Below are 27,651 nucleotides of genomic sequence, written 5' to 3'. Positions count from 1 at the left end.
AATTTGCTTGAATCTACTGAGGACATAAAGAACGGTGATGCAAATACAGACTACATTTTTATATGGAAAATAAATAAATTTTTTTGGAATTCTCAACATCCTCCAGTGTCCATTTCTTGCCCCATTGCCTTATCCTTGGGTGCTTGGGGCTTCTGGTTGCAGATTTATGAAGGTCTTTATTGTACAGTTTTCTTTTTAAACTATTTTTATTAATTTTAAACAATACAAATTTAAAAATACAATGAAAATCCATTGTCAAGAGTTGTACATGGCTATTAAACAATTGGTACATCAAGTTATATAAATTGAAAAATACATACATAAATCATAGCCCAGGTAATATAATATTATATTCAAATAAAAGACCAATAAGAAAAAAAAGAAAAACAAACCACAGCCCACTCTACTTTTAGTAGAGCACAACCCCCACCATGTTAACAAATTTATACAAGTTAATATTTTTCTGACCTGCTTTTTGATTAACAAATCTCTGGAATTTTACATCCATCAGATGTAATCTATTACTCTATATACAATTGCGCAATATAAAAAATTTCCATCAGGTCCGACGCTGCTTACATAATGTGCAGGCTGACACACTGACACAAGTTTCAGTGCTTTGGCCAAGAAATAGTGTGGAGTGCAGAAAATTCCAGAGAGACACATTGAGGGAGCTGACGCAGCAGGTCTGCAAGCACAATCCTTGTTAAGCTATTGTTACGAGCCCAGAGGATCCCAAAATCCAGCAGCAATGGAAATTCATCAAGACAAATGGTTACTTAAACAAAAGTTGCTTTTATTTTCTTTAAACACAAAAAAGATCAAACTTTAACTAATTACTATTAACAACTTAACCTAACTTAATTCCTTTCTAATTCTAAGCACATGTATAAGTAATGTGTATACGTGGAGGAAATTTATTTGATTCACAGCCCAATCATTCACTTCTCCAAGTTCACTGGTATCAGGCAATACGATGCACAGAATTTAACATTTATGACTCTTCACCAGGCTCTGGTGCTTAAAGGTAATGGTAACTACTCAGGAAGGTTCTTGTTGGTTTCAGAGAGAGATTTGTTGCTCGTTAGACACGCACAAACTGATTTCCTCTAATCAGCCACTTCAGAGTCTTGCCAAAAAAACTTGCCCCATTATGGGTTTTCCAAACGATAACCTCTTCTTCCAGGTCACCACAGAATTCCTCTTGTTTCCCTTATTTCAGGAAAAACACTCTAGCCAACCATTTCCTCTTGTAACGACCACAAGGCTTTTTCAACAGGCTGAACTCAGAACTCACAACCCGTCTTCAAAATGGGGTTTTCAACAAGCCTGCCAGCTTGTCACATTGCAGCCTCAAAAGCTACTACAGAACTGAGCTCTCTCTCTCTCTCTCTCTCTCTCTCTAAGAGAAGAATCCTGTTTGTCTTTCTCTCTGCTTGTAAAAACCAAACCTCCTTCCAAGGCTCCAAACCCAATCCATGAAAGATCTTTATCAGCACTTGAGCTCAGACTTTTCATTTGCACCTACTTTTGAAATTCTTCCCAAGGCAATCCAATTGTCTTTTGCAAAGCCACTGGCTTCAGCAAAGCTCTTGCATTTTAAATGAGATGTGAAGTGTAAATATCTGTTTGTGGTGACCTACACTAAGGCCCCCCCCCCCCCCCGCCCCAACAATCTATCTCTTTTAAAGACCTATTTGTGTATAATATATAACCTGTAACACTACATTTGTAATTCCAGAGTCTGTGATCCAGTGTCACACTTAGTATCATCTGGGAAAGAAGTGAACAGTGGCAGAGTGGCAAGCAATTGGTGGAGACAGGAGACTGGAAGGTTGGCCTGGAACAACAAAGATAAGAGCAGAACTCTAGCTGTAACTTTACTTTCTCCACTTCTCTGATTTGCAAAAGAATATATAATGTGATGGTAATGGTTATGGTGTGAAGAGACTGCCTCTTCACAGTCTCTTCAATCTGAGGCGCCTGCAAGCTCACACCAAGACACAAGAGAAACTTGTCCGTGAACTACTCTTTGCAGACGATGCCGCTTTAGTTGCCCATTCAGAGCCAGCTCTTCAGCGCTTGACGTCCTGCTTTGCGGAAACTGCCAAAATGTTTGGCCTGGAAGTCAGCCTGAAGAAAACTGAGGTCCTCCATCAGCCAGCTCCCCACCATGACTACCAGCCCCCCCACATCTCCATCGGGCACACAAAACTCAAAACGGTCAACCAGTTTACCTATCTTGGCTGCACCATTTCATCAGATGCAAGGATCGACAATGAGATAGACAACAGACTCGCCAAGGCAAATAGCGCCTTTGGAAGACTACACAAAAGAGTCTGGAAAAACAACCAACTGAAAAACCTCACAAAGATAAGCGTATACAGAGCCGTTGTCATACCCACACTCCTGTTCGGCTCCGAATCATGGGTCCTCTACCGGCACCACCTACGGCTCCTAGAACGCTTCCACCAGCGTTGTCTCCGCTCCATCCTCAACATCCATTGGAGCGCTTACACCCCTAACGTCGAAGTACTCGAGATGGCAGAGGTCGACAGCATCGAGTCCACTCTTCTGAAGATCCAGCTGCGCTGGATGGGTCACGTCTCCAGAATGGAGGACCATCGCCTTCCCAAGATCGTGTTATATGGCGAGCTCTCCACTGGCCACCGTGACAGAGGTGCTCCAAAGAAGAGGTACAAGGAGTGCCTAAAGAAATCTCTTGGTGCCTGCCACATTGACCACCGCCAGTGGGCTGATATCGCCTCAAACCGTGCATCTTGGCGCCTCACCGTTCGGCGGGCAGCAACCTCCTTTGAAGAAGACCGCAGAGCCCACCTCACTGACAAAAGGCAAAGGAGGAAAAACCCAACACCCAACCCCAACCAACCAATTTTCCCTTGCAACCGCTGCAATCGTGTCTGCCTGTCCCGCATCGGACTTGTCAGCCACAAACGAGCCTGCAGCTGACGTGGACTTTTTACCCCCTCCATAAATCTTCGTCCGCGAAGCCAAGCCAAAGAAGAAATGGTTATGGTGTTGTGGGCATGGTGGGAATCAGACGAGTAGGAGGGTCATGAACAAGGGTAAAAAGCTACAAAATAAGAGGCTGTCATTTAAAACTGAGGTACATAGAAATGTATTTTCTCTGATGTTAGAGAATCCCTGGAATTTCCTTGCTCCAATGGCAGTGGAAGATAGATCATCTCATGATAAATATTTGAAACATTGGGGAATTGAGGATTATGTGAAACTAGGGCAGGAGAGGGGTTGAGGCCAGCATAGACCAGTCAGGGTCAGATTGAATTGTGAGAAAGACTTGTAGGGCCATGGCCTCTCCCGCTCTTATTTTCTTGTGCTCTAGGGAATAGAAGGAAGTTGAAATAATGTTGATCAACTTGATTGTTCCTACACTTGCATTTAGCAACATTCTAAAATCAACAGTTGTTGTCCCTGGTAACTAGAGGAGGCCAGGCTACATTTCATCTGGAGAAGGCGAGATAATTGGGGAAAGCAGACCCAGTAATCATGTGCTTGTAGAGATAAGAAGTTGAGCTAACTAAGTTGGTGCAATTGAATGTAGCCAATCAAAAGGCAAAGACCAGTTTTTATATTCAACATTAAAACTCTAAAGGCATGTGAAGGAATGCAATAAAAATGGTCATTGATGCTGCACTAGAGGGTTAGAGATTGAATTATCCTGTCTGGGGTACTGATTGAAAGATGCAGGTTTTCCTGCAATGGATTTTCCTGGACTGGCAGAAAACTGGAAGCTGCGAAGATGTCAAGTGAAGTACCTTCTGTAAAAAGGCTTATTTTCTTCTGTACAGGGGTTGAGCACTGTGTGTGCAGATTCCTTGGAAAGAGTTTGACAAGTCACAGCTGGAGAATAATAGTGAAATGAGTGATGGTAATTCAACAAGTCCCAACTATTGTGATTCCCAGTTCTCTTGGAACTTTTGCCAATCTCAGTCATCCCCTAAAATTATTCAGCTTTTCTCCTGTCTCTCGAGCTCACTGTGGTAGAAGGTCACAGTGTGAAAGAGGTTGTACAGGCAGAAGTTAGGCAGCAGGTTTTTTTAAAACTGCAGCTCAACAAATGTAAGTGGGTGTCAACTGAGCTTCCCCAAATCAGTCACTGATAACCAAAGATCCACAACTTGTACCTTGGAAAAGAATCTTCAACAAAATCACTATTCATTGTCCATACAAAACAATCAATATAATGCAAATGAAAATGTAAACAAAGCATTCCATTGGAGGTCACTTCCGCTCTGCAATATAACAGAGTGAATAATATAAACACAGTCAGTCCCCTTACAGATTCAGACTGTTACCCTCACCCATAAGTAACTGACGCTGATTGTAGTGACAAAGGTCAGCTTTAGAATCTGGGTTACCAACATCATTCCGAAAGTTTCCTGACTGTAACAAACTAATCAGCAAAATGATGAATTAAAATTGTTGGAAATAGTGTTAGCATTGAATGGTTTTTTGATAATATGAAAGAAAAAGATACTGGAAATCTTGAAATCATAGAAAATATAGAAAAAGAGAAAACTTCAGCAGGTCGGGCAGCATCGTAAAGAAATGGTCACAATTCAAGTTGATTCTCTCATAGAAGTTTGATAAAGTATTAACTATTTTTCTCTCCTAGATGCTGCCTGACCTGATGAGGATTTCTAGACTTTTCTGTTTTTTAAAAAAAAGACAGTGCATTGACTGCTGCTGTAGTGCTACCGAGTAAAGAGATGTCCCCATGTGTGAGAGTGAACCAAAGACTGACTTTATTGGTTTGAATTTGCCATGTCTCCGCTCTGGCCTGCCCACTTCTGGTGACGTACCCACCGGCTTCCGGAAGTAACGTCATCGCATCGTGGTGTCACTCTTCAGCTGGCAGGCCGCTACACAGAAACGAAAGGGTCCTTAGCCTGCACCTGGCGCTTGGTGCAGACTCCTTATCGGCAGTGAAGGGGCGCCCACATCATCTTGGACCAGCCACATGTTGCGGAAATTCAGCCTGTTTACTCACGTTGTCGCTTGGCCCACTACACCACCATCTCCCCCGCCCCCAGAATTGCCACCATTCCCTTAGCGGTCTGTCTTAGCTTTTGGGCAGTCTACCTCTTTGCTTGACCTGAGGGTCTGGGGCCAGCAGGTTGGAGTCCAAGGGGGTAACTTTGAGGCACTTGACTGTGAATCTGTCCTGTCGGCTGTCAATGTCCAATGTGAACACCTTGCCATCTCTCTGCTGTACCTTGAAGGGGCCTTCGTATGGGCACTGTAGGGGGGCCCCTTTGCTGTCCTCTATGTACAAAAACATAGAGGGTGGACTGTAGATCTGCTGAAATGTGGCTGGGTGGTAAGCCGAATCTGGACAGTGGTGGGGGGGGGGGGGAAGGTTGTCCGCCCACTTGCTCTCTCAGCTTGTGCAGGATGTCTAGTGTGCTGGAATGGAGAGCGGTGTGCCATAAACCATCTCTGTGGACAATGCTGGCAGGTCCTCCTTCGGTGCCGTGCGGATCCAGAGCAGTACTCATGGGAGCTCGTCCATCCAGTTCAACCCGGTCAGTCGGGCTTTCAACGCGGCCTTCAGGTGGCAGTGGAACTGTTCGACCAGTCAGTTTGGTTGGGGATGGTAGACCGTCGTATAGTGGACGTGGCTGCTGTAGAATTTCACCAGGTTGGACCAGAGGGAGAAGGTGAACTGCACTCCTCGGTCCAATGTGATGTGGGTTGGGACTCCAAAATGCATGACCCAGGTAGCGAGGAAAGCACGAGCGCACGTCTCTTGTGTCGCATGCAGCCCTGGGTATCGCCTCTGGTCAGTGGGTGAATCTGTTGATGGTCGTGAACAGATACCTCATACCCTGGCTCACTGGGAGGGAGCTGACAATGTCGACGTGGACATATTCGAACCTGCTTTGCACCGGCTCGAAAGTCTTTAGGGGGCTTTGGTGTGCCAGTGCTCACAGGGTAACATCTCGGTGGAGCCCATGCCACACAAACTTGTCCGAGCAGGCAGACCGTGGACCTTGTGGAGGGGTGAGATAAGCTGTGGATCTGGTTGAAAACCCGCTGTCGCCAGATCGCGGGTAGGATTGGCCTTGGGGACCTGGTGGAGATGTTGCAAACAGAGTCGGTTCTTCTGATGTGGGGCAGACATCTCTGGCCTTCAGGCTGGTGATGGCCGTCTGGTTCACCTGGACATCTGCGTCCTCCCTCTGGTCCTTGGCGAGCTGAGCAACGTCAAGCCCTCCGCAGGTTGCAGCAACAGTGGGCCGAGACAGTGCAATGGCTACTATGTCGGCCTTGCCGGCGACATGGCAGATATCCGTGGTGAATTCCAATACTTAGGAGAGGTACCATTGTTGTCTTACCAACCTCAGGTCTGAGGTCAACGGTTTGTGGTCTGTGTAGACAGTGAACACTCTCCCTTCTAGCATGTCGTGGAAGTGCCGTATCACCAGGAACAAGGTCAGCAGTTCGTGGTGTCTATTCCAATGTCTTGTCGTCGAGTTTGATGAGTCCAAACAGGGGCCGCATGAAGGTGGCTGCTCCCGGGAGGAAGCGATGGTAGAAGTTGACCATCCCCAGGTGGTGCTCGGCTTAAGGAAGTTCTGAATGGCCTCCACCTTGTTGGGTAGTGGCATGGTGCCCTCTGGGGTGATGCGATGCCCCAGGAATTCTATTGTTGCAGGCTGAACTGGCACTTGGCTGGGCTCACCGTGAGCCCGAACTGCTGCAGTCTGTCGAAGAGGCGGGTGCTGGCGTTGGGGCTGGAGATGAGGATGTCAACTAGATAAACGAAGATGAAGTCGAGGTCCCTGTTGACCACATCCATTAGCCATTGGAATGTCTGGGTTGTGTTTTTAAATCCAAAAGGCATTCTTAGGAATTTGAAGAGGCCGAAGGGTGTGATGATGGCCGACCTGGACGTTGCTGGGATATACCGGGATTTGGTGGCACCCCTTCACGAAGTCTACCTTGGAGAATATCCTGCAGCTCTGTAGTCTCGTGCACAATCCTGGACGTGTGGGATGGGGTACCTGTCTGGCACCGTCACCTTGTTTCAACGTTGGTAGTTGCCACACGGATGCCACCCGCTGGAGCTCTTCTGCACCACATGGAGTGGGGAAGCCCTCAACTGTTGAAACACAGACAATTCCCAATTCCTCCATGCACTGCTGGGCATTCTTGCCCCATTGGCGGTGGTAAAACAAAAAGTACTTGCTGTTCTGCTCCACCCGCTCTTTGTGTTGCCTCTGTGCTGCAGCTACCGCTGGTGTTTCTGGTGGACTGGATGGGGTGGTGGTGCCAATCACGTAGACTGGTTGCATGTGGAGGGAGGTCTGCTATGGCATGTGGAACAGCCTATCTGCCTCCTTGGCTATGAGGTGCAGGGTGCTGAAATTCATGTCAGAAACTGCTGAGGATAAGTGTATTGGTAATTTCGAGAGGAATACTGTCACCCAGGCCCTGAACGTTGAGGATTCTAATGGGGCATTCGTGCCAGCTGAACTTTAGGGAGTTGAGGAGGAAAAGTCGGAACTGCTTGTACTTGCTCTATCAATGGGTTTTTTATGAAGGAGCTTACTTTGGCAGCTGTGGCAGCATCCAGGGTGCTGACGACATACCAGAATTTGGTGTCCTCTGAAACAATTCCCCTGATGTGGAACTGAGATTCAGCCAGTTGTAGCCAGTTCCTGGGCTGGCTTGGAACCATTGGGGGTCTCCACTGTAGTGACTGCTGTGGCAGCGCTACCGAGTAAAGAGGCGTCCACAAACCAAAGATTGACTTTATTGGTTTGAATTTGCCGTTTCTCTGCTCTGGCCCACCCACTTCTGGTGACGTACCCGCCGGCTTCCGGAAGTGATGCCATCGCGTCGCAGTGTCATTCTTTGGCCAGCGGACTGCTACGCCAAAGTGGAGGTTTCCTTAGCCTGCACATGGCGCTAGGTGTGAGCTCCTTATTGGCAGTGAAGGGGAGCCAATGCCATCTTGGACCGGCTGCATGTTGCAGCGATTCTACCCACTACAACAGTTACATTAAATAGTGTTTTCAAAAACTTATAAATTCTCAGTTTATGTATTTAAAAAAAAAAAATCACCAACATGGCAACTACAAGAAAACACAAGAAGACTGCACAACGCTCGTCGTCTCAATTCCTGCAGATCACAGGGGTAGCAATAGGGCCTAGCTATTATGCTTGTTATATTAAAGTTCTTTTGCCAAGCCTATTCTGGACAACCCTCTTGGCCTTTTCACCACTACATGGACTACTTGGCACTGCTTCCTGCACTTGCACAGAACTCGTAAATTTCACCACCTTTGACCATTCCCTCAAATCCACCTGACAGTTCATTTTCTGGATTGTTTTGCATATTACTTCTCAAAATAAGGCCTTCTGTTCCAAAGATACTGAAATGCATTCCTTCTTGAAGTGTGGAGCCTGGGCATACATTTCCTCCATGTCTGCTCTGACCTTCCCCTCTTCCCAGGTAGAACAGTAATAGAATTATCTTGGTCCCCAACCCTCATCTCATAGCCTTTGCCATTTCCACTAGCTGTAACATGATCTCATCATCAGTCACATTTTCTGCACCCCACCCACTTGATTTCCTCAGGGACTGCTCTCTTTGGAATTCCTTGGTTTGCCCATCCCTTACTGTCTGCTACAACTGGCACCACCATCCTGAGACTTAAATAGCCCTTGTAGATGAGCCAGAGGTTCACTACACCTTTTCCTATCTGATCCACTGTTTTTGATGCTCCTGATGTGGGTTCCTCAACATTAGTGAAATCAAACATACACCAGACCACTGCATTGTACAGAACGTGTGCTCTGTGCACCAAGTCCACCTTGAGCTTCCTATAAAAAGTAATTTCACTGCTCCTTCCAACTCTGACAGAGACCTTTGTGTCCTCAGCCTCTCCACTGTTGAGGAGAGGCCCAAATGCAAATTGTAAAACAATTCCACTCAGATGGTATACAGTATGATCACTGAATTATCCAGTTTCAGGTGGTCCACATCCTGCTCTCCTCTCACACACAACTGTCTAACCATTTTTCCTTCTCCCTTTCCTCCCCCTCTTACCTGTTTCCATCTGCCCATTACCCTCTCCTCACCTAGTTCCACCTATCAGCCTCTGTCCCACTTCCCCTCCCATATCTGGTTCCATCCACCCACATCCCTGCTTGCTTCCACCCGTTACCTACCAGCCTCCACCACTTCATACTGGCTATCATTCCTCTTACTTTATATTGGGTCTTCACCTGAAACGTCAATTCACACGTGGATGCTACTTTACCCTCTGCCCTCAGTTCTTCCAACATTTTTTTGTTCTCAGTTTAAGAATCTGCTTTAAATAGATTCCAGGATCATAATGAAGGTCCGCTCTTTTTATTTTTAAAAATGCCCTCACATTTCAATGCTCCATTGCCTAGAAAATCTTCCAACTCTTCATGAGTCTCCCCTTAGCTGCAAGTTAATTTTAGTTGCAAGTTAATTTTCTCCCAGGTTTGCTCTGCAACACCAATAAATGATTGTGTGACGAACATCTGATTCTTCTTCAAACAAATCACCTGCCACCTTCTTGAGATGGAAATGGTTTGGTTTCCAGTCAGTAGTTCTGCATTACAATTGTTACGGGTTATATTATATACTATACATAAATATGTCTTTAAAAGAGATAGATTGTGGTGGTTTAGAGCAGGCCACTTCACAAACAGATACTTACACTCATATCTCATTTAAAATGCAAGAGCTTTGCTGAAGCCAGACATTCAGGCACCAGTGATTTTGTAAAAGACAATGGAACTGCTTTGGGAAGAATTTCAAAAGTGGGTGCAAATGAAAAGTCCAGGCTCAAATGCTGGTAAAGATCTTTCAAGGATTGGGTTTGGAGCCTTGGGAGGAGATTTGGTTTTTATAAGCAGAGAGAGAAAAAAACAGGATTCTTCTCTGAGAGAGGGAGAGAGGGGGAGAGGGGGAGAGGGGGAGAGGGGGAGAGGGGGAGAGGGGGAGAGAGAGTGAGCAAGAGATCAAGATCAGTTCTGCAGTAGTTTTTGAGGCTTCAACATGGCAAGCTTGTTTAAACCCCATTTTGAAGACAGGTTGGGAGTTCGAGTTCAGCCTGGAAGAAGAGGTTCTCATTTGGAAAACCCACGATAGGGCAAGGTTTCTTCAGCAAGACAATGAAGTGGCTGATCGGAGGAAATCAGTTTGTGTGTGTCCAACAAGTGACAAATCTCTCTATGAAACCAACAAGAACCTTCCTGAACAGTAACCATTTACCTTTAAGCACCAGAGCCTGGTGAAAATTCATAAATGTTAAATTCTGTGCACAGTATAAGAACTGCCTGATACCAGTGAACTTGGAGAAGTGAGAAGTGAATGATTGGATTATTAACACAAAGAACTTTCCTGAACATATACACATTGCATACACATGCGCTTAGAATTAGAAGGGGGTTAAGTTAAAGTTTGATCTTGTTTTTATGTTTAAAAAGCAACTTTTGTTTAAGTAACCATCTGTCTTGTAATTGGATGATCAATGAACCAGAGTCACCCTAATGTATCTGTCCCAATTTTTGACTCAGATTAAACAATGTGGGTTCACATCAATGGACTGGAAATCAAAATATATAGGATTAAGAAAGCAAACAGTAAATTCTGGATAAAATCCGGTGGATATTTCCTTTGATTTTCTAAATCAGCGTTATCAGCCCAACTTTAATTTTAATATTCACTTTTTTAGATGCCCATTAAAAATGCATTATTTGTAAGATGCAGAACAAAGAATGGATTTTATTCTGAGAATTATTGTTAGTATGCTTTCAGTTCACAGGGTGAAGGGTAGAATCAAAGGCCTCGCAACTCTCCCATAATTGAGATTTGCAGTCCTGGTTAACCTGCTTCCATCCCATTTTTCCTTCCTTAATTCCCAAGAGAGTTCCAATTTGTTTGCTGTCAAGTCATCTCCGGTACTCTGCCACCAAACGAAATGGCAGTGAAGTTGCTAGGCTGGACGACTGGCTGGTCTCAGGAGCATTTAAATCAATAGATCTGGCCTGGATTAGTTAACATCAGAGATGAGTTCTTCTGAGAGGTTACTTCACCTCATGACTGTTGATTAGATGCATAGTTCTGAAGCAGCAGGAGAAATTAACTGGTGATAATGATGACTGAGTGGGGAACTAATAATATCCTTAAGTATTTTCTCCACTGCTTAAATAATGGAACTGTGAGTTATATACTTTACATGCTATGTGGGAAATCAGTCATATCTTTTGATTATAGATTATTTTCTTTGGAGCACGTCTGTTAGCAAATTTTTTTAAGTACTCAAAACCGGCACGGTGATGACCAGGGTTGCCAGATTTGGTGCCAAACAGCAGAAATTTGGCCATTTCTTGAATCATTTAGCAGTTTTAGAATTTTTTAGGCTCTTTTTGGTTCTGTTGGTGCTTTTACATCTTTTAAAATTAATTTTTTAAAATCTGGCACCAAATCTACCGACATACTTTGGATGAATATCTTAAATAATATTTTTCATAATCCTAGTGCCAACATAGTTTCACTAAACATTGCTGATGCCCACCCCCCCCCCACCCCCCACCCCCCCCACCCCCCACCCCCCACCCCTCTCCAATCCTTAGACTTAACAGCTTCCTACTACTCCACTAACTGTGCTCACAGTTAAGGTCAAGGATTTTGGATTGGAAAATTTGTCTTATATGGCAAGCTTAACAGCTATAAGGCTTTTCTCTTTGGAGCAAAGAAGGATGAGAGGTATCTTAATAGAGGTCTACAAGATTATGAGAGCCATAAATATGGTGAACAGCCAGTACATTTTTACCAGAAGACATCTGTATAAGGTGAGGGTAAGAAAATTTTGGGGAGATGTCAGAGGCAAGTTTCCTTCCCCTCCCCCCACCACAGAGAGTAATGGGTGCCTGGAATGCATGGCCAGGGATGATGGTGGAGGTTGCTACAATAAGGATATTTAAAAAAAACTCTTTGACAAGCACATGGATGCAAGAAAAATAACGATTTGTGGGTGCAATGTAGGGAAGGTTTATAAAAATTGGTACAAAATCATGGGCCAAACAGCCATTTTGCACAAATACAAAATGGTTAATTGTACACAACTAAAATGTGAATCCATTAGCCTGACATGACAAAACATTTTGTTTTCAGTGTTGCAAATGAAAGCAAAATACACCTCCAAAACCAGTTATCCTAGCATTACATCCATCACACTTCTTTCATTGAAAATAAAATCACAAATTATATTCTTTAGCAAGGTTTCTGTTAGTGTGGATGACAGAACAAGACAACTTCAGTTTGACCATCTCCTCCTGACTTCCTGCTGGTATCACTTTACTGACTGGAGATAATGAAGATCGAAGACGCTGGAAACAAGGAAAGAAAATCTAATTTATTTGTGTTAGTGATCTTACTGAAAATTCCTTACACTTGTGACCTGGATATTCTACTGGGTGATCTACAACTATTGCTATATTTCCCTGGAAGATCAACGGAACTCCTGGGCAAGTGAAGTCAAATAATATTTTTGTCCATTACCAGCATTTTCTGTTGTTTTCACTTGGAAAAGTTGGAGGAAGAGAGCTGGAATAGACATGTGAAAGGCAAATTTTGTTTCACTGAAGTCAATTAATCTTTTGAGGAGATAACAGATTCTTGACGAAGAAATGCATTGGATTTTATTCATCTTGATTTTTAGAAGGTGTTTGGTTAAAGTCCTATATGAAAGATTAGTTTACAAAATGAAGGCTCAAGTAACTAATGGGTGATTATCAGCATGGAAAGGAAATAGTCTCAGTGGCAGAAGGCGGATGGGAGTGGTAAATGCTCACTTTTCACACTGGGCATTCCCCATGGTTACATGGAAGAAATTTTATGAAGAAAGGATTGACTCTGTGTGGAAGAAAGTACACACAGAAAGCTTTGACATTGACACCAACACAGTTGACAAACAGCCTGTTTTGATACAACATCAATCTGCAGAAGAAAGTACATGCAGAAAGCTTTGACATTGACACTAACACAGTTGGCAAATGGCCTTGTTCTAATACAGTGCCTGAAGCAGACAACTTGTATTCAGCAAGAGATATTATTTAGAAACTTTGTAGCCTTAACTTTGTAAAACAGTGATTACTAATGCATTTTTTTAACAAATTAGACAAAACTAGTTTTAATATACAAAAATTGTAGTTTTCAACGTGTTTTTTTTCCCATGATGAAATCCTATTTTCTGTAACAGCTTGTTTGTCTCTCAGTATAAATATGTACTTGTAGAGGTGGATTTTGGAGTCAAATAGCAGTGGAGACTGCTGCCTACTCTCCTTGATAGATCATGTGAAATAAAGTCTGTGAAATGATACTCAAGATTTCCCATCAGTTAATTTCGTTGACAGAATTGGCATAGTCATCAGGATTCCTATTGGATCGAGATCCACTCTAACTAAAAAGCCAGGTCCTAAGAGAGAAATTGGAGTCTCGCAGACCAAGCTGGTGACCTATGCTGAGCCGAAATACCAATGGACTGAGGCAAGAAGCGGGGAAGAGTGAGAGGCCTAGAAAAATATGAGGTTTGGAAAAGATTTATTCTAGATTTATTTCAGGGACATTGGTGAACATTCTCGTAAAATTGTTATAAAATGTTGTATACTGTAATATATATCGGGTAAGAAATTTGCTGTGTTTGCAGTTACGGGAAATCAGCCTAGTAAAGACACCATGGGATCAAAGATGACGCGAGTTCTGAAGCCGAAACCTAAATTAAGGAAGGGTAAACCAATTATAAATAGTCCTTGTATAACGTGAAAATCATGTCAGAAGATAAAATGATTGATAAAACATCGGCACAGATAAGAGATCCTGTTATTCTTCTGGGATCCCCAGTGGAGACGGTAATTGGAGAAACTAGTAATGATCAATGGGCATTGACCTTAAGTAGCAATTTATTTGTATGGATGGCCTCCGGGATATAGTTAGGACAATTTAACCTAATAAAAAATCAAACGGTGGATAAAACTCAAGATGGGGAGGGAGACCCTATGTGGAAACTGAATTACATGTCAAGTTGTTTTCATATATGTTGGATGTGGCTAAGTGACACAGTCGAGTATCTAGGGAAAATAGACCATTGCAAACACTGAAATCACAGCCCTTCCCTCTGTTAAAACTTTCACCCTGCAACCAACCTGTCGCCACCACACCACCTCCTTCACCGTCCCTAACTGACGTTGCCGAAGTGTCACAAAAACAACAACAATCTCTTGTTTTGTTTGCCATTGGTGATATTCCATCAACCCCAAGTACTGATCTATATCAGACCTGTTCCAGCTTGAAGATTTGCATTTCAAGTTTGATTTTTCTTCACTAAATCATGGAGCAAAAACAAATTGCTGGAGGAACTCAGTGGCTCATGCATTCTGAAATTAAGTATTTAAATTATTTATTTAAATTATGTATTTAAATTGTGCCAGGGAGCATAGATTGCAGACAAGGTGCTCTTCTGCAATTCCTTTCTCAACTTTAGTGGCAGTATTAGCCCCTTAGATCATTTTTCCTATGTGTGGCGGGGGGAAAAACAGAGCTAGGTAGGATCAGTGAGGCAGTCGGGTGTCGAGAGTTAGATGGGGAAAACGGATGGGGCTAGGTAGGATCAGTGAGGCGGTCAGGCGTCGGGAGTTAGATGGGGGTTGGCAAAGGATGGCTGGGGCTAGGATCAGCAAGGTGGTCATTGCGTCAGGCTCGGGAGTTAGATGTCAGGCTTACTCGGGCAGCACCGCAGCGGGGGCAGGATCAGAGGTTGGGTCGGCAGGCGATGAGCATGAGGTGAAAGGCGTGGATCAGTGTGGTGCTCAACTCTGGAGTTCGATTTTGGGTGGACAAAGTGAGGACAGTGGCACCCCCTTCAAGTGGTGCCCAAGGCATGTATGTGCCCTGGCAAATGCCTATGAAGCGACAGCAATCTCCCAAAACTAAAGAAAAAGGTGTCTACAGACCCTAAGTGTCTAAGCCCTCTGATCCACCTGCCTGTCTTTACCAAAAATATTCTTCATAAAGAACGATGTGAAATCCAAAGAGTTAAATCAACTCCTTGAGCTATTGCTGCTGCTCGACAGAATTCCAATGCACAGTGTTATCACTGCGGCTGCTGGGACTGTCTGAATCTTCCCAGCCAGTGCTCCACTGCTAGTTGGGCCACAGACCAGATCAGAAAGTAAAAAGCAGGTCACAAAACCTGTTAAACATGATCCATCTGTTTCTGATTCTGAGAAGGAACCAAATTCGTCAATGTATCCCAAATTGATGATAGACCACACCCCAGTCCTTAAGTCTTGGACCCCCACGGATGTTAGGAACACGACAGCAGAAGCCCCAAATCCCTTAAAAGTACCTAATACCTTCCATAATTGGCTTATCCAAATTTGCAATATTTATAACCCCTCATCAGGGGATATAACCACGTTGTTGGTTTGCACCTACAGAGCCTCATGGTCTGGATTGCAGGAATGGCTCTCTGTTCCACCAGGAGAAGATAGTGAGGTATAAATGGGACTGGTGGGTGAACAGAGGATGACAGTCTATTAGGGAGGCTGATCCTGATCCTAAACACCACAAAAACAAAGGAAATCATTCTGGACTTCAGGAAGCACAGGTCTGACCCGCCCCCCCCTCTACATAGATGGTGACTGTGTGACGAGGGTCCACAGTTTCACCCTCCTGGGCATCAATATCTCAGAGGACCTCTCCTGGACTGTAAACACTTCAGCAGTCATCAAAAAGGCCCAGAGGCGCCTGTACATCCTGAGAATGCTCAAAAAGAGCAAGGTAGGTCAGAAGCTGCTGATACCCTTCTACAGTTCCACCGTAGAGAGCAGCACAGTATGGTTCTCCCATTGCACTGAAGAAGAGCGGCAAAGACTTCAACGGGTTGTGAGGGCAGCAGAAAAGATAATTGGATATTCCCTACCCTCCCTAAAGGATCTCAACACCTCTCGTTGCCTCAGTAGAGCACAAGCAATAATAAAGGACCCCACCCATCCTGCCCTGCATCTGTTTGACCCTCTACCCTTTGGCAGACGCTACAGGTCAATCAAGACAAGAACAAACAGACTCAGAAACAGCTTTTTCCCCCAGACTGTCTCTATACTGAACACACATATCCACAAATTCCCCTCTCTGTCCTCCACATCTATCATACATACAGCCGACCCCCCCCCCCCCCCCACCCTCCATTCACATAAAGGACATATACGGCACTGTAAATTAAATTATTTATTTAACTTCTGTGGTGCTGCCTGTGGTGGCGTCGCTGCATTGGTAACCTTGAACTGCTGTCTTTTTAATCTCGTTGTATAACTTGTGCAATGACAATAAAGCTATTTGAATTGAATTTGAATTTGAATATTGGTGAAGTGACTCAGACTTTGCAGCAACCACAGGAGACAATGGTGGATTATTTGGCAAGGCACAAGAGGAAATGGGATGAATGTGCTGGTGTTCCCTTGGCAGATAATCAATCACTGGCCTTAAATCCAGACCTTAAATTGCATGTGTGCATAAACTCTTAAAATGTGAAATTCTGACCGGCAAACAAAAAACTTGGCTGAGGCTACTACTACTACATTGGTTAATATGGATAGGGATAATCTTTTCCCCTTAAGCGACCAAAAAAAGGTAAGAACATGGACCATCAAGGGCCAACAATGGAGGTAGAGGTCAAGAGAGAAAATGAGGCCTGGGGCATTTAGTTTCTGAATAGGTGGGGACTGTCCACTCGCAATCCGTCACTGGATAAATTCCGCCGGTATGGTTGTAAAGGGCTTTGGACACGAGATTGTTGGTCGGTCACACCTCATGCCCTAATGTAACATGAGGTACTGTCTCCTCGTCAAACTGCCATCTGCCTCCTTTTACTTTAATAATCCCAACCTGCTGGCATAGAGGGACCCTGAGGGATCAGTGGTACAGGTGACTAAGATTAAATTTATCCAGCAATATGAAAGAGAATCCTCTTATTCACAATCATATTGGGGATAAAATATCGGCATTAGTGGAAACCAGTGCCACTGTCTTCCATACTGCCCCCCACCCCTCAACCCTGTGGAGCTCACACCCAGTCATGCTAATGTTAGTACAATTGGTATTTCTACTTTCTCTATGGTAGAGCTATTATCTGCTTTGGTTTCTGTTAATTTAATGGGAATCATATCTCAGGACTTCATTATATCCCAAAAAACACCACCCCCTTGTTAGGGGAGCCACAGTTTATTATGCAACCCAGAACAGGTTTATCAACTACTGAAAAGTCAGCTTGCACACTCATGCTATTTTGTTGGCGACTCCTGGGTAACTCCTGCTTGTCTGTTATGGATGAACTTTACCGACTGGTTTCTACTGATCCTGACTTAATTCACCATTTTCACATTTACTGATGCACAGAGGTGCAGTAAATAGTTGAAAATGGTAATAGACGCAAAGGGACTGAGAGGCAGAATGGGAGGACAAGTAGTAGATAACATTTATTACAGAGAAACAAAATAAGAGATAATATTTTTTTTAAAAATTTAAAAAAAATTTTTTTTATTTTTAATAAGAGATAATATTGATGAAATAGTTACAAAGGAATAGTGAGATAGTGTGTATAATTTATTGAGAGAGGTAAAATAAGAGAGATCCTATGATTCATAAATAGAGGCACAAGACTGTGCAAGCTGTGAGGTTATGCTCAACTTGTATAAAGCACCAGATTGTTCACAAGTGGAATATAATTTTCCATTCTGGTCTCCCCGTTTAGGAAGGAGGTGAAGTTTCCAGAGAAAGAAGAGACAAGATTTACTAGAATGCAGGGATATTGTCGACAGACAGAAGATAGGATTTTCCTTGGAAAAGGGAAAGGTGAGAAACCTATTGACAAAGAAAACACAAGTTTATGACTGGTTTAATCAGGAGAAAATGAACAATTCAAGGATGGCACCTAACTCAGCTGCTACCTCACAGATCCAGAGACGCGATGGGCTAAAGGGCCTGCTTTTGTGTTGTATGACTTTATGTCCAGGGCCACAGATTGACATTTCCAATAAATGATGCCAGGGGATACAAGGAATTGAAAAAAAAACAGAGTTGTTAAGATCTGGAAAGATGTTAAGATGTTGGAAACTGAATCACTCAGTTTTCAAAAGGGAATTCGATAAAAACTTTGAGGAAAATAAGTTCCTGGGCTGTGGATTTGGAGCAGGAGTGATAGGGTTTCTGTACTTGGAACTGGCTCTAATTTGATGGCTCATTGGCCTCTTTCTGCATAGCCATATTTCAACACGAGGGAGAAGAATGGTCTCCTGTAGACCAGTCACAAATAAACCCAGCTCCATTTCCAGAATCTGCTGCAAATGCAGACATGAATTTCAATTGACCACATGAATTTATCATGTCCTTTTAGTTAGTCTATTGTAGGAGTCATTTATGCCTATAGATTGTCTTGCTTGTAGCACTTGATATGATTCACTAGAGAAGGGAACTTGATGGAAGAATGCTTGACTTGTGCAGGTCAAGTTTAAATATGCCAGTATCTACAGAAACGATAATGTTGCAATTATCATGGTATTTTACTAATTGAAAGCATTCATTCATTTTGAGCAACTTTCACTGAAACTGTGATCATTAATCTATTGCAATACTCGCATGATGGCACACAGTGGTGGAAGCTCTCCCCATCCCACCAATCCTCTCACCTGAATAAAGGAACCTTTGCTGGTGTACAACGTGTGTACAGCTGCAAGGGGGATCCAGATGATTGAACAGAAAGAGATAGTCCAGCCGAGGCCCTCAGCCCAAGGTGGATATGTGTACGTTTTACCGTATCGGGCAGGAGTATAGCGTATGATGCTGAATATCAGGATAACCTGCAGGGTATCAACACAAAGGCTAGTTATAAAAAAAAAGTTAAATGTGCATGAGTTAATAAATCAGATAACTTTTTGGAGAACAAAGGGCATTTTTTGGGCAGTTGGCTGGGGACAACAGCAGAGTGTCGGCGAATTAGCTGAACTCTTTTCTGTGGCTTGCATTAGAGAACAGACAGAGGAAGAACATCTGAGTATCTGCCTGAACAGATGGTGAACAATCCAAAGGTGAAACACTAAAACTGCAGATCTTGAATGAACAAAGGGAATCTGGAGGGTGTCAGAGGGTCAGGCAGTATCCATGGACAGAAATGGTAAGTCAATGTTTCAGGTTGGGACCCTTTATCTTGTCCTTTTGAGCAGCTAGAAGCTTAATTTGTCAGTAAACATTATTGTCTAATACTGTAAGACTGGCATCCGTTTGTTCAGATCTCTAGTTCACTCATGAACCTGGAATGTGAGCTGGGGGTGGGGGTGGGGGGTGGTGGAATTGAGTGCAAGTAGAGTGTGCAGGCAGAGGTCTGGAGTGCAGTGGGACAAAAGTCTAGGCTGTGGTTTAGGACTAGAGTCCAGAACACCAGGCATGAGAAAAAAGGATAGGTTTGCATCCTGAAATTCCCAAATATTTGTATATACTTATTTTAAATTCTATTTTAATGTATATCTGATTATTATGTGCAGTGTATTGTGTATATACACATGTCTGTACTGTGGCCCAGAAAATCACTGTTTCATCTGGTTCTACATGTAATGATAATGAACCATTGTTTGGAGTACTTGTATAAATGTTAATCCAAGTGCAATGGGGCTTCAATCTTCTAAATAAACAACTGCTTCTATCTAGTGAATATATTTAGTACAACTCCAGTGATCCAAAATCAGATTCTCTAAAATCTCCATTTATCTGACAATTTAAAAAAATTTTGGATAAATAAGGATATCCGAAACAAATCAGAAATCCTCATTTATCCGAATTATTTTTGGAACCGAAATTACCTCACAGGTTGAAAAAAAATTCACCCAACATAAAATTAGAACAATTGTCCTTGTTTCAAGTAACTCCCTCCCCTCTCTCTTTCTTTTTCTTCTTTACCTTCTACTATTGACTTTTCTCTCCAACTTTCCCTCTCAGTCTCCCAGCCGTAAGCGATCGGAAGAATCCCTTGTCCCAACGCCATCAAATAGAGTAGCCTCCTGGGCAGGAGCAGGACCTTGGGCTCAGTGGTGTTCCCTCCTGGGCACGTTGAACGCCAACACTGAACCCTCCCCTTGCCCTACCACCACACACGCACACGACATTAGACTCCCCAGTGAACGTGTGCACTGGGCCGAGGGGAGGATTTGGAGTCAGGACTCGAGTGTCGGGATTGGGACCTCTGGTGACCAGGGAGATAGGAGCCCACTGACTCACCAGTGAGTGTTCCTCCGGCCCAGGAAGCCTTCCCAGGTATCAGCCAGCATTATTTTGATGAGAATTAAACATTATTTTAATGCTTAAAAAGCCTTTTCTTGTTGTTTGTTGTTCTTTAAACATTGATACAAATGACTTGCTGTTGCTACTGGGCTGTTTTTAAAAAAATTACTAGTTCTCCAAAAAAACCGTTTATCCGACATGGATCATTGGAGTTGTACTGTATCTTCCAGTACTTTGATCTGAGCAAATGGACACAAGCAGGATCAAAGTTGTAGTTTCAGCAGATTGCTGGACAAGATGTGTCCCCTGTGAGCCCTCCCTGCTTAGTTTTAACCAAAGGTGTCATTGAAGATGAACAAAGAAGTTTCTTCCAACCTTCAGAAAAGAAACCTGGGGCCTTCTTGCTGATACACCCCAGCTGGGCTAAACATTTGACCCACTGGGTTGATTGGGGCCAGCAAGTGCTGTGATGGTCCGAAAGCAGCAAGTTCCAGAAGGGGGCACGTAGTTCTAAAGCAGCCTTGCAATGGACCAGGTGTCCTACTGACAATCTTGAGTGATAGCCCTTCATTCCACTGGCAGCCAACCATGGTTAATGTCTGGCTTTCAGGACCTGGCTTTATGGCAGCAGGGGTGGGGAACCAGTGGTAGGTTTCAGAGTTAAACAGGAAAGTCTGCAGACACTGTGACTGTCGTGCAATGTACAAGAGCTGGATGTAGGTCACACAGTAGCTATAGGAAGCAAAGGGTAACTAACATTTTGGGCCTGAGCTCTTTGTCACGGTATGTGGAAAAAAAAATAGGGGAGGAGAGGAGAGGGTTAGGGGGAGGAGTATAGGCTAACAGGTAAGAAGCCAGAGGTGCATGGGTAGAAGAAAAAAAAAGCTGAAGGGAGGGGAGCTGGGGGAAAGGAGAGTGAAGAATAGAGGAGAGAGAGAGACTCAGAGGAGGGATTTAATGGAATGTGAAAAAGTCAATGTTAATGCTGTCTGGTTAAAGAGTGCCTAAATGGAATATTAGGTGTTCCTCCAAATTGTATGTAGTCTCAGTTTGGCAGTGCACAAGGCCATGGATAGACATGTCAGTGTGGGAATGGTGTGTGAAATTAAAATGGATGGCCATTGGGAGGTCCCAGTTATTGCAGCAGACAGAATGAAGGTGCTCAACGTAACAATTTCCCAGTCTGCATCCAGTCTCTCTGTAAAGGAGTCAACAATGGGAGAACCAGATGCAGTAGATGACCTCTGCAGATTCACAAAGTGTTGCTTCATTTGGAAGGACTGTTTGGGGCCCTGAATGGTGGTGAGGGAAGAGCTGTGGGCACAGGGGTAGACACAGTGGAGGTGATTAGTGGAAAGGATGAATGGTTAATGGAATCCCAGCGGGAGCAGCTCCTGCGGAAAGTGGAGAGAGAATGCCAAAATGTGTCTGGTAGTGGAAATTGCAGAGGATAAAAATGTTGAATGAGGAAGATGGTGGGGTTTCACAGAGGTCACTGTCTCCCTGAATCAGTTTAATTTCCTTTTCTACCATGAGTAAGAAGGTTATTAAGAAGATTAGCTACTCACTGTGAGCAGGAATGGAGCAAAAAACCACCAGCATAGCTTGAAAAAGAAAATTGGCGAAGTTCCCAGCATCTCTTTGTAATTGGCACATAATCTGCGAACACCTGGAACAGGACCAAACACATAACCCAGAGAGGAAGTTGCTCCATAAACAGATTGTGTCTAATACAAAGTATCTTTCTTTAAAGAGGATGTGTAGATTACTGAATTGTGATACAAGCCTAAACATTATTAAGAGCAGTGTTGCTTTGTCAGTCAATGATTGACTGTTTAAACAGTAGAGACTCAGGGGATCAGGCAGCATCCACGAATAGAAATGGTCACTCCATGTCCTTTTAGCATTAGACAACTGGCTGTAGGAAAGCTGTTAGTGGAATGATTCCCCCCTCAGCCCTGTGCTCAAGTGATATTGTGCAATCCCACTCCTGTGACACCAGGAATGAGGTAATGCAATGGTGATCAGCCTCATCTCAGAATGAGCAGCTGAAGAGGAGGAGAACTTCTTCAGAGTAGGCATCCCTGAATAAGTGCTCACAATGAGTATTGTATTCAGAATGATCTCCACTAGCCAATCAGTGTGCAAGGTTCTACAAACAGTAATAACCTGATTATCTGCTGTAATAAAATCCATGCATTGATCAATATTTGCCAATTCAGCAGGGAGAATGCCACCATTTTTCTTAAATGCTGCCAATAGTTCTTTTGGATCCATCTATGGGGAAGTCAGCACCATGTTATTATACTCTTGAAAATCAGCACTTGACAGGCAACACACCCTTGAAACAAGAGGTCAATGGTAGATAAAGTGTATGATATGGTAGGAAATTGGATCCTCTTTGATAGGTTGGGGGGGGGGGGGGGGGGAAGAAATGAGGCCACGCAGAAGTTCATGGACAAGTGAAGGTTGAGAAACTGGTTGGCTGTGAATGGGAATGATCGTTCCAATTCTTAGCTGTGTGAATCCCTATCATAGTTTTTCACCGTTTGGGTTCAGCATTATGCTCTTGTAATGACCAGCTCCTTACCAGTAAGGCATACAGTGCAAAAGTCACTCCTGGAGGTCACCACATACCCACATTTGTGGAATAGGAATAACCTTGAAAGGCTTAATTTTTTACTACCTTATAAAGGCACATTTGCAATTGATCTGCTGCCTTTGAACTGGGATAGTTCCTTATCTTATCCATGTTACTGCACGATAACTTGACACAGAGAGAAGAAAAAGCAGGGATAAAAAGTGAAAGTGGTTGAGGGCATGAACTATTCAAAATAAAGTAACAAGTCTCACAAGTGCAAGAAAGATTAGAGCACAGCAACAAGCTTATATGTGTTGATAAGAACATAAAAAATAAGAGCAGGAGTTGGCCATCCAGCTCATCGAGCCTTCTCCACCATTCCACAAGATATTGGTTGATCTGATGATAGGTTCATCTCCACCTTCCTGCCTTTTTCCCAAATCCTTAATTCCTCTATTATATTAAAATATAACAACACAAGGCAAAATTAAATCTTGTACCATAAATCCAACAAATGGCCACAACTTCGAAGAAAGCCAGGAACATGAGAGACACCATGGCTGTGTAATGGTCCATTAGTTGGAAGAAATAAATTCCGCCCTTTTTAAAAAAAAAATCAGTTAATTCATTGTCTTTTGTTATACACAGGCAGAGTTTAAGTCACATTTGTAAAGGAATGCTGCCAATCTATCAGTTATTACAATACAATACAATGCAGCCATCAATCAACAGAATGAGGGATAAAAGAGTCAAATAGATCGGTTGAGCATTTTCAGCATTTATTGCTCCTTGCTTTTAGTCTGGGCAATAGAACAACAGTGAACCTGCATCACTGTACAGCTGTCAGCCTTCCCTATCATTTGTGAAACATAGTGAATTCTGGCATTGGAGCTAGGGTACAGGTATGCAAGATGGCAGGATGAAGCGAAAATAACATGCAGGCTTAAGGGCTTAATAAATAAGAGAACAAAACCAAAAAAGCTATTGTGAATTAAAATAATGGTTCAGGTACAAATGAAATATGTTGGGCCATGCACTTCAGAAAGAAAGCCGAAGTTGATCTGGAACATGCTTTGAGGAAGTGGCGGAGGCAGATTCCATCACTAGATTTAAGAGACATTTAGACGGACACTCTAATAAGGTATAAAAGTATATGGATTTTTTCCTTAGAGCTTTTGTTGAGATTGAGGTCCATAAATTCACGAGATGCAAATAGTGACACAAAATAGAATAGGAGAATTTAAGATAGAACCACAAAGGTGAAGGGTGTGGGATTTAAAGGAACACAAATGATAGTTATTCACTCAAGAGATGGTGAACATACGGAATGAACTGCCAGACAGAGTGACACAGATACCTACATGGATGGCAGGGAATTGGAAGGGCATGGATTTAATGCAGCCACATGGGACTAAAGCAGGAGGATACGTTGTTTGATATGGACAATCTGGGCCTGTTTCCATGCTGTAAGACTATGACTTTCTGACAACACAAGGCAAGTGAGACTAGTGTAGATAAGTAAAATGGTTGGCATGAATGTGGTGGGCAGAAGGGCCCATTTCTGTGATGTACAACTTCATTGAAGTGAATTGTTTTATGATCATGTGCACTGAAATACAACAAAAAGCTTGCTCTCCTGGTAATCCATACAGCAGGTGGTGCGATAAGAACAAATTTAAAAATGTGTAGGGAGTAGTGTTACAGTAGTCAAGCAGCAAAAGGTTAGGGTTACATGGTAAAAGGCAGGATTATTAACAGTGTGGAAGAACACAGACACCTTAAGGTTCAAATCCATAGATCTCTCAAGGTTGCCATGCAGGTTGATAGGATAGTTAAGATAGTTGGGGATTGAGTTCAAGAGTCATGAGGTAATTCTACAGCTCTATAAAACTCTGCTTAGACCACACTTGGAATATTGTGTTCAGTTCTGGTCACATTACAGGAACAATGTGAAGGTTTTGGAGAGGGTGCATAGGAGATTTACCAGGAAGTTGCCTGGATTGGAGAATGTGTTTTATGAGGGAAGTTTAGCAGAGCTCGGACTTTTCTCTTTAGAGAGAAAGGGGATGAGAGGTAACTTAATAGAGGTCTACAAAATTTTAAGAGACATAATTAAGATAGACAGCCAGCATTTTTTCTCGGTGATAGTAGCAAATACCAAAGGACATCTGTATAAGGTGAGAGGAGGAAAGCTTAGGGAGATATCAGGGGTAAGTTATTTTTGAAAAATAAAACACAAAATCGTGGATGCCTGTAATACATTGCCAGAGGTGGTGGTGGAGGATGGTACAATAGGGACATTTAAAAGACTTTTAGAAAGGCACACAGATGCAAGAAAAAATAGAGGGTTATAGGTGTAAGTTAGGGAAGGTTTAAATTATTGAGGTCAGCACAATATAGTGGGCCAAAGGGGCTGTACTGTGCTGTAATTTTCTATGTTCTCCTCACTTTTCTGCAGAAGCCTCCTGCTGGAGTGGGTTTGGAAAAAAAATATTCTCCAGCTTTGCATAGCTCTAGATCCTATAGAATATAGATTTAATTTCTGATCTGTGTGGAATCAAATTGAATCTGGTGTCATTTAAACATCATCTTGCAGTACATACACGATGCTAACATTAGTATGTTGGATAGATGCTAGCACATCTAACATGCAGTGACACCTTGTGTATCTCCTGTATTTATTGGCTACTACCTTTTTATTGATGGTGTGTTTAATCAATTAGAAACACATTTTGATCATTTTATTAGCATATGCAGTTGTCAAAAGGTAACATTGCAAATGCTGGAAATCTGAAATAAAACAGAATGCTGGAAATACTCAGTAGATCATTCAGCATCTCTGCAGAAGGAAACAGTTGATGTTTCAGACTGATGAGCATGATATATTTCCAAGATTTTAATTTTACATTATACACTTGTATTGGCTTGTGGATAAAAATTATGCTCAACATCCAATCCCAATATTTATCTTGAACATCTGCACGATGCAGCAGAAAGGACTCTACCTTGGTGACATTGGGAATCCCAAGCAAAAATGCTACAAAACAGACAGCAAGAACCACAAGTTCTTTGTATCTGAAAAAGCGAAGCAGTCTTTTCCCCCAGCTATCCATCAGACTGACCACCATCACCTCCACCATCGCAAACTGCAAAAGAAAATTTATTAACAAATAAAATATCCAGAAATCACAAAGTTTTCCAGTAAAGCTGCTTACTTCAGGAAGAAACTACACTGAATTTACAAACGGGAAATATTTGCATTTCCACTGTGCACCAAAGCACTTTGGTTTTGAAGCATAGTCATTTCTGTAAATGAGAATGTTGCTGGTAATTTCCAAACAAAATTTTACATTAACAACAAGATGTTAAAACAGATTATTGTTGTTATTGCTTTCAGGTGATGCTTTTTGAATGGAAATAGTGGCCTGATGACCACGGAATGGCAGCCCCAGCTGGTCTTGGTTTGTGGCATCAGATCTCCTCAGTACATGGTTTAATTGGAAAGTTGGGTCCTCCACTTGAGGTAGCCTGGCAACCTGGGTTTGTGAGTTCAGTTCTGCAGATTTGGGCTTCAACCTACACCTTTAGACTCAGACTAAGGAAGGGATCTGTTGAAGCTCCAGTGCTCATGGATTAGATTGGAACACAGTGCATCTTGTCAGGGCTCAACACATGAATTCTGCATTTACAGATTTGCTTCAAACAAGAAAGAGGGCAGTTACCAAAAGGCCTGAAACATTATCTGTTTCTCTCTCCGCAGATGCTACCTGCCCTGATGAATAATAATGAACAATGAACTCCAGAACGATCTCCCTCCTCATTTGTCTCTTATCATTATCAGCAAACATAATGCAAATAGAAGAGGGAGGCAAGCAGTAAGGTTAAAAACTCACTGCAAGCATGGTGTTGTAGCTGGGAGAGCTATTAACTCACATCTACAGTGAATTAGGTTTTTTTCTTGACCTTCACTCTTGTCTGTGTGGAGTTTGCATGTTTACTGTTGACAAATGTGAGGTTATCCACTTTGGAAGGAAAAATGGAAGATCAAATTATTATTTAAATGGCAAGCGAATGCAGCATGCTGCAGTGCAGAAGGACTTGGGAATGCTTGTGCATGAATCACAAAAGGTTGGTTTGCAGGTGAAGCAGGCTATCAAGAAGGCAAATGGAATGTTAGCCTTCCTTGCTAGGAGTGATGGAATTTAAGAGCAGGGAGGTTATGCAACAACTGTACGAGGTCCTGGTGAGAGGAGTACTACATGCAGTTCTGGTTTGCTTACTTGAGGAAGGAGGTACTGACTTCGGAGATGATGCAGAGGAGGTTTGCTTGGTTGATTCCAGAGATAAAGGGGTTAGACTGTGAAGTTGGTGGAGTAGTTAACACAATGCCTTTACAGCGCCAGTGTTCGGATCCGGACTGGGGTTCGAATCCTGTGTTGTCAACAAGAATTTGTACGTTCTCCCCACGTCTGCATGGGTTTTCTCTAAGGGCTCCTGTTTCCTCCCATCATTCAAAATGTACTGGGGTGTAAATTGGGCTGCATGGATTCGTGAGCTGAAATGCCCTGTTACTGTGCTGTATGTCTAAATTTAAAGAGAGACAGTCTCATCTGGGACTGTACTCGCTGAAATTTAGAAGAATTCGAAGGGATCTTGGTGACATTGAAACATAAAATTATAAAAGGCATAGATAAGCTAGATGTAGGTGTTT

The 27,651-nt window shown here is 42.9% G+C and overlaps 1 protein-coding gene across 2 annotated transcripts in view; it reads right to left on the bottom strand.

Moving 5' to 3' along the window:
- Positions 1-11,677: 11,677 nt before the first annotated feature.
- LOC138761125 (sodium- and chloride-dependent GABA transporter ine-like) overlaps positions 11,678-27,651 on the bottom strand; it is a 103,296-nt gene continuing 87,322 nt past the window's right edge. For both annotated transcript variants that reach the window (XM_069932769.1, XM_069932768.1), the window contains exons 9-13: positions 25,946-26,086; positions 23,441-23,540; positions 21,928-22,028; positions 18,775-18,945; positions 11,678-12,420 (exon numbers count right to left, since the gene is read on the bottom strand). In XM_069932769.1, the coding sequence (XP_069788870.1) occupies positions 12,289-12,420; positions 18,775-18,945; positions 21,928-22,028; positions 23,441-23,540; positions 25,946-26,086 (645 nt within the window). In that variant the 3' untranslated portion in view covers positions 11,678-12,288. The remainder of the gene's footprint in view (positions 12,421-18,774; positions 18,946-21,927; positions 22,029-23,440; positions 23,541-25,945; positions 26,087-27,651) is intronic.

The sequence above is a fragment of the Narcine bancroftii genome, chromosome 4 (genome assembly GCF_036971445.1).
Source record: "Narcine bancroftii isolate sNarBan1 chromosome 4, sNarBan1.hap1, whole genome shotgun sequence".
NCBI classification, from domain to species: Eukaryota; Metazoa; Chordata; class Chondrichthyes; order Torpediniformes; family Narcinidae; genus Narcine; species Narcine bancroftii.
This window is presented reverse-complemented; position numbering and strand designations above follow the sequence as displayed.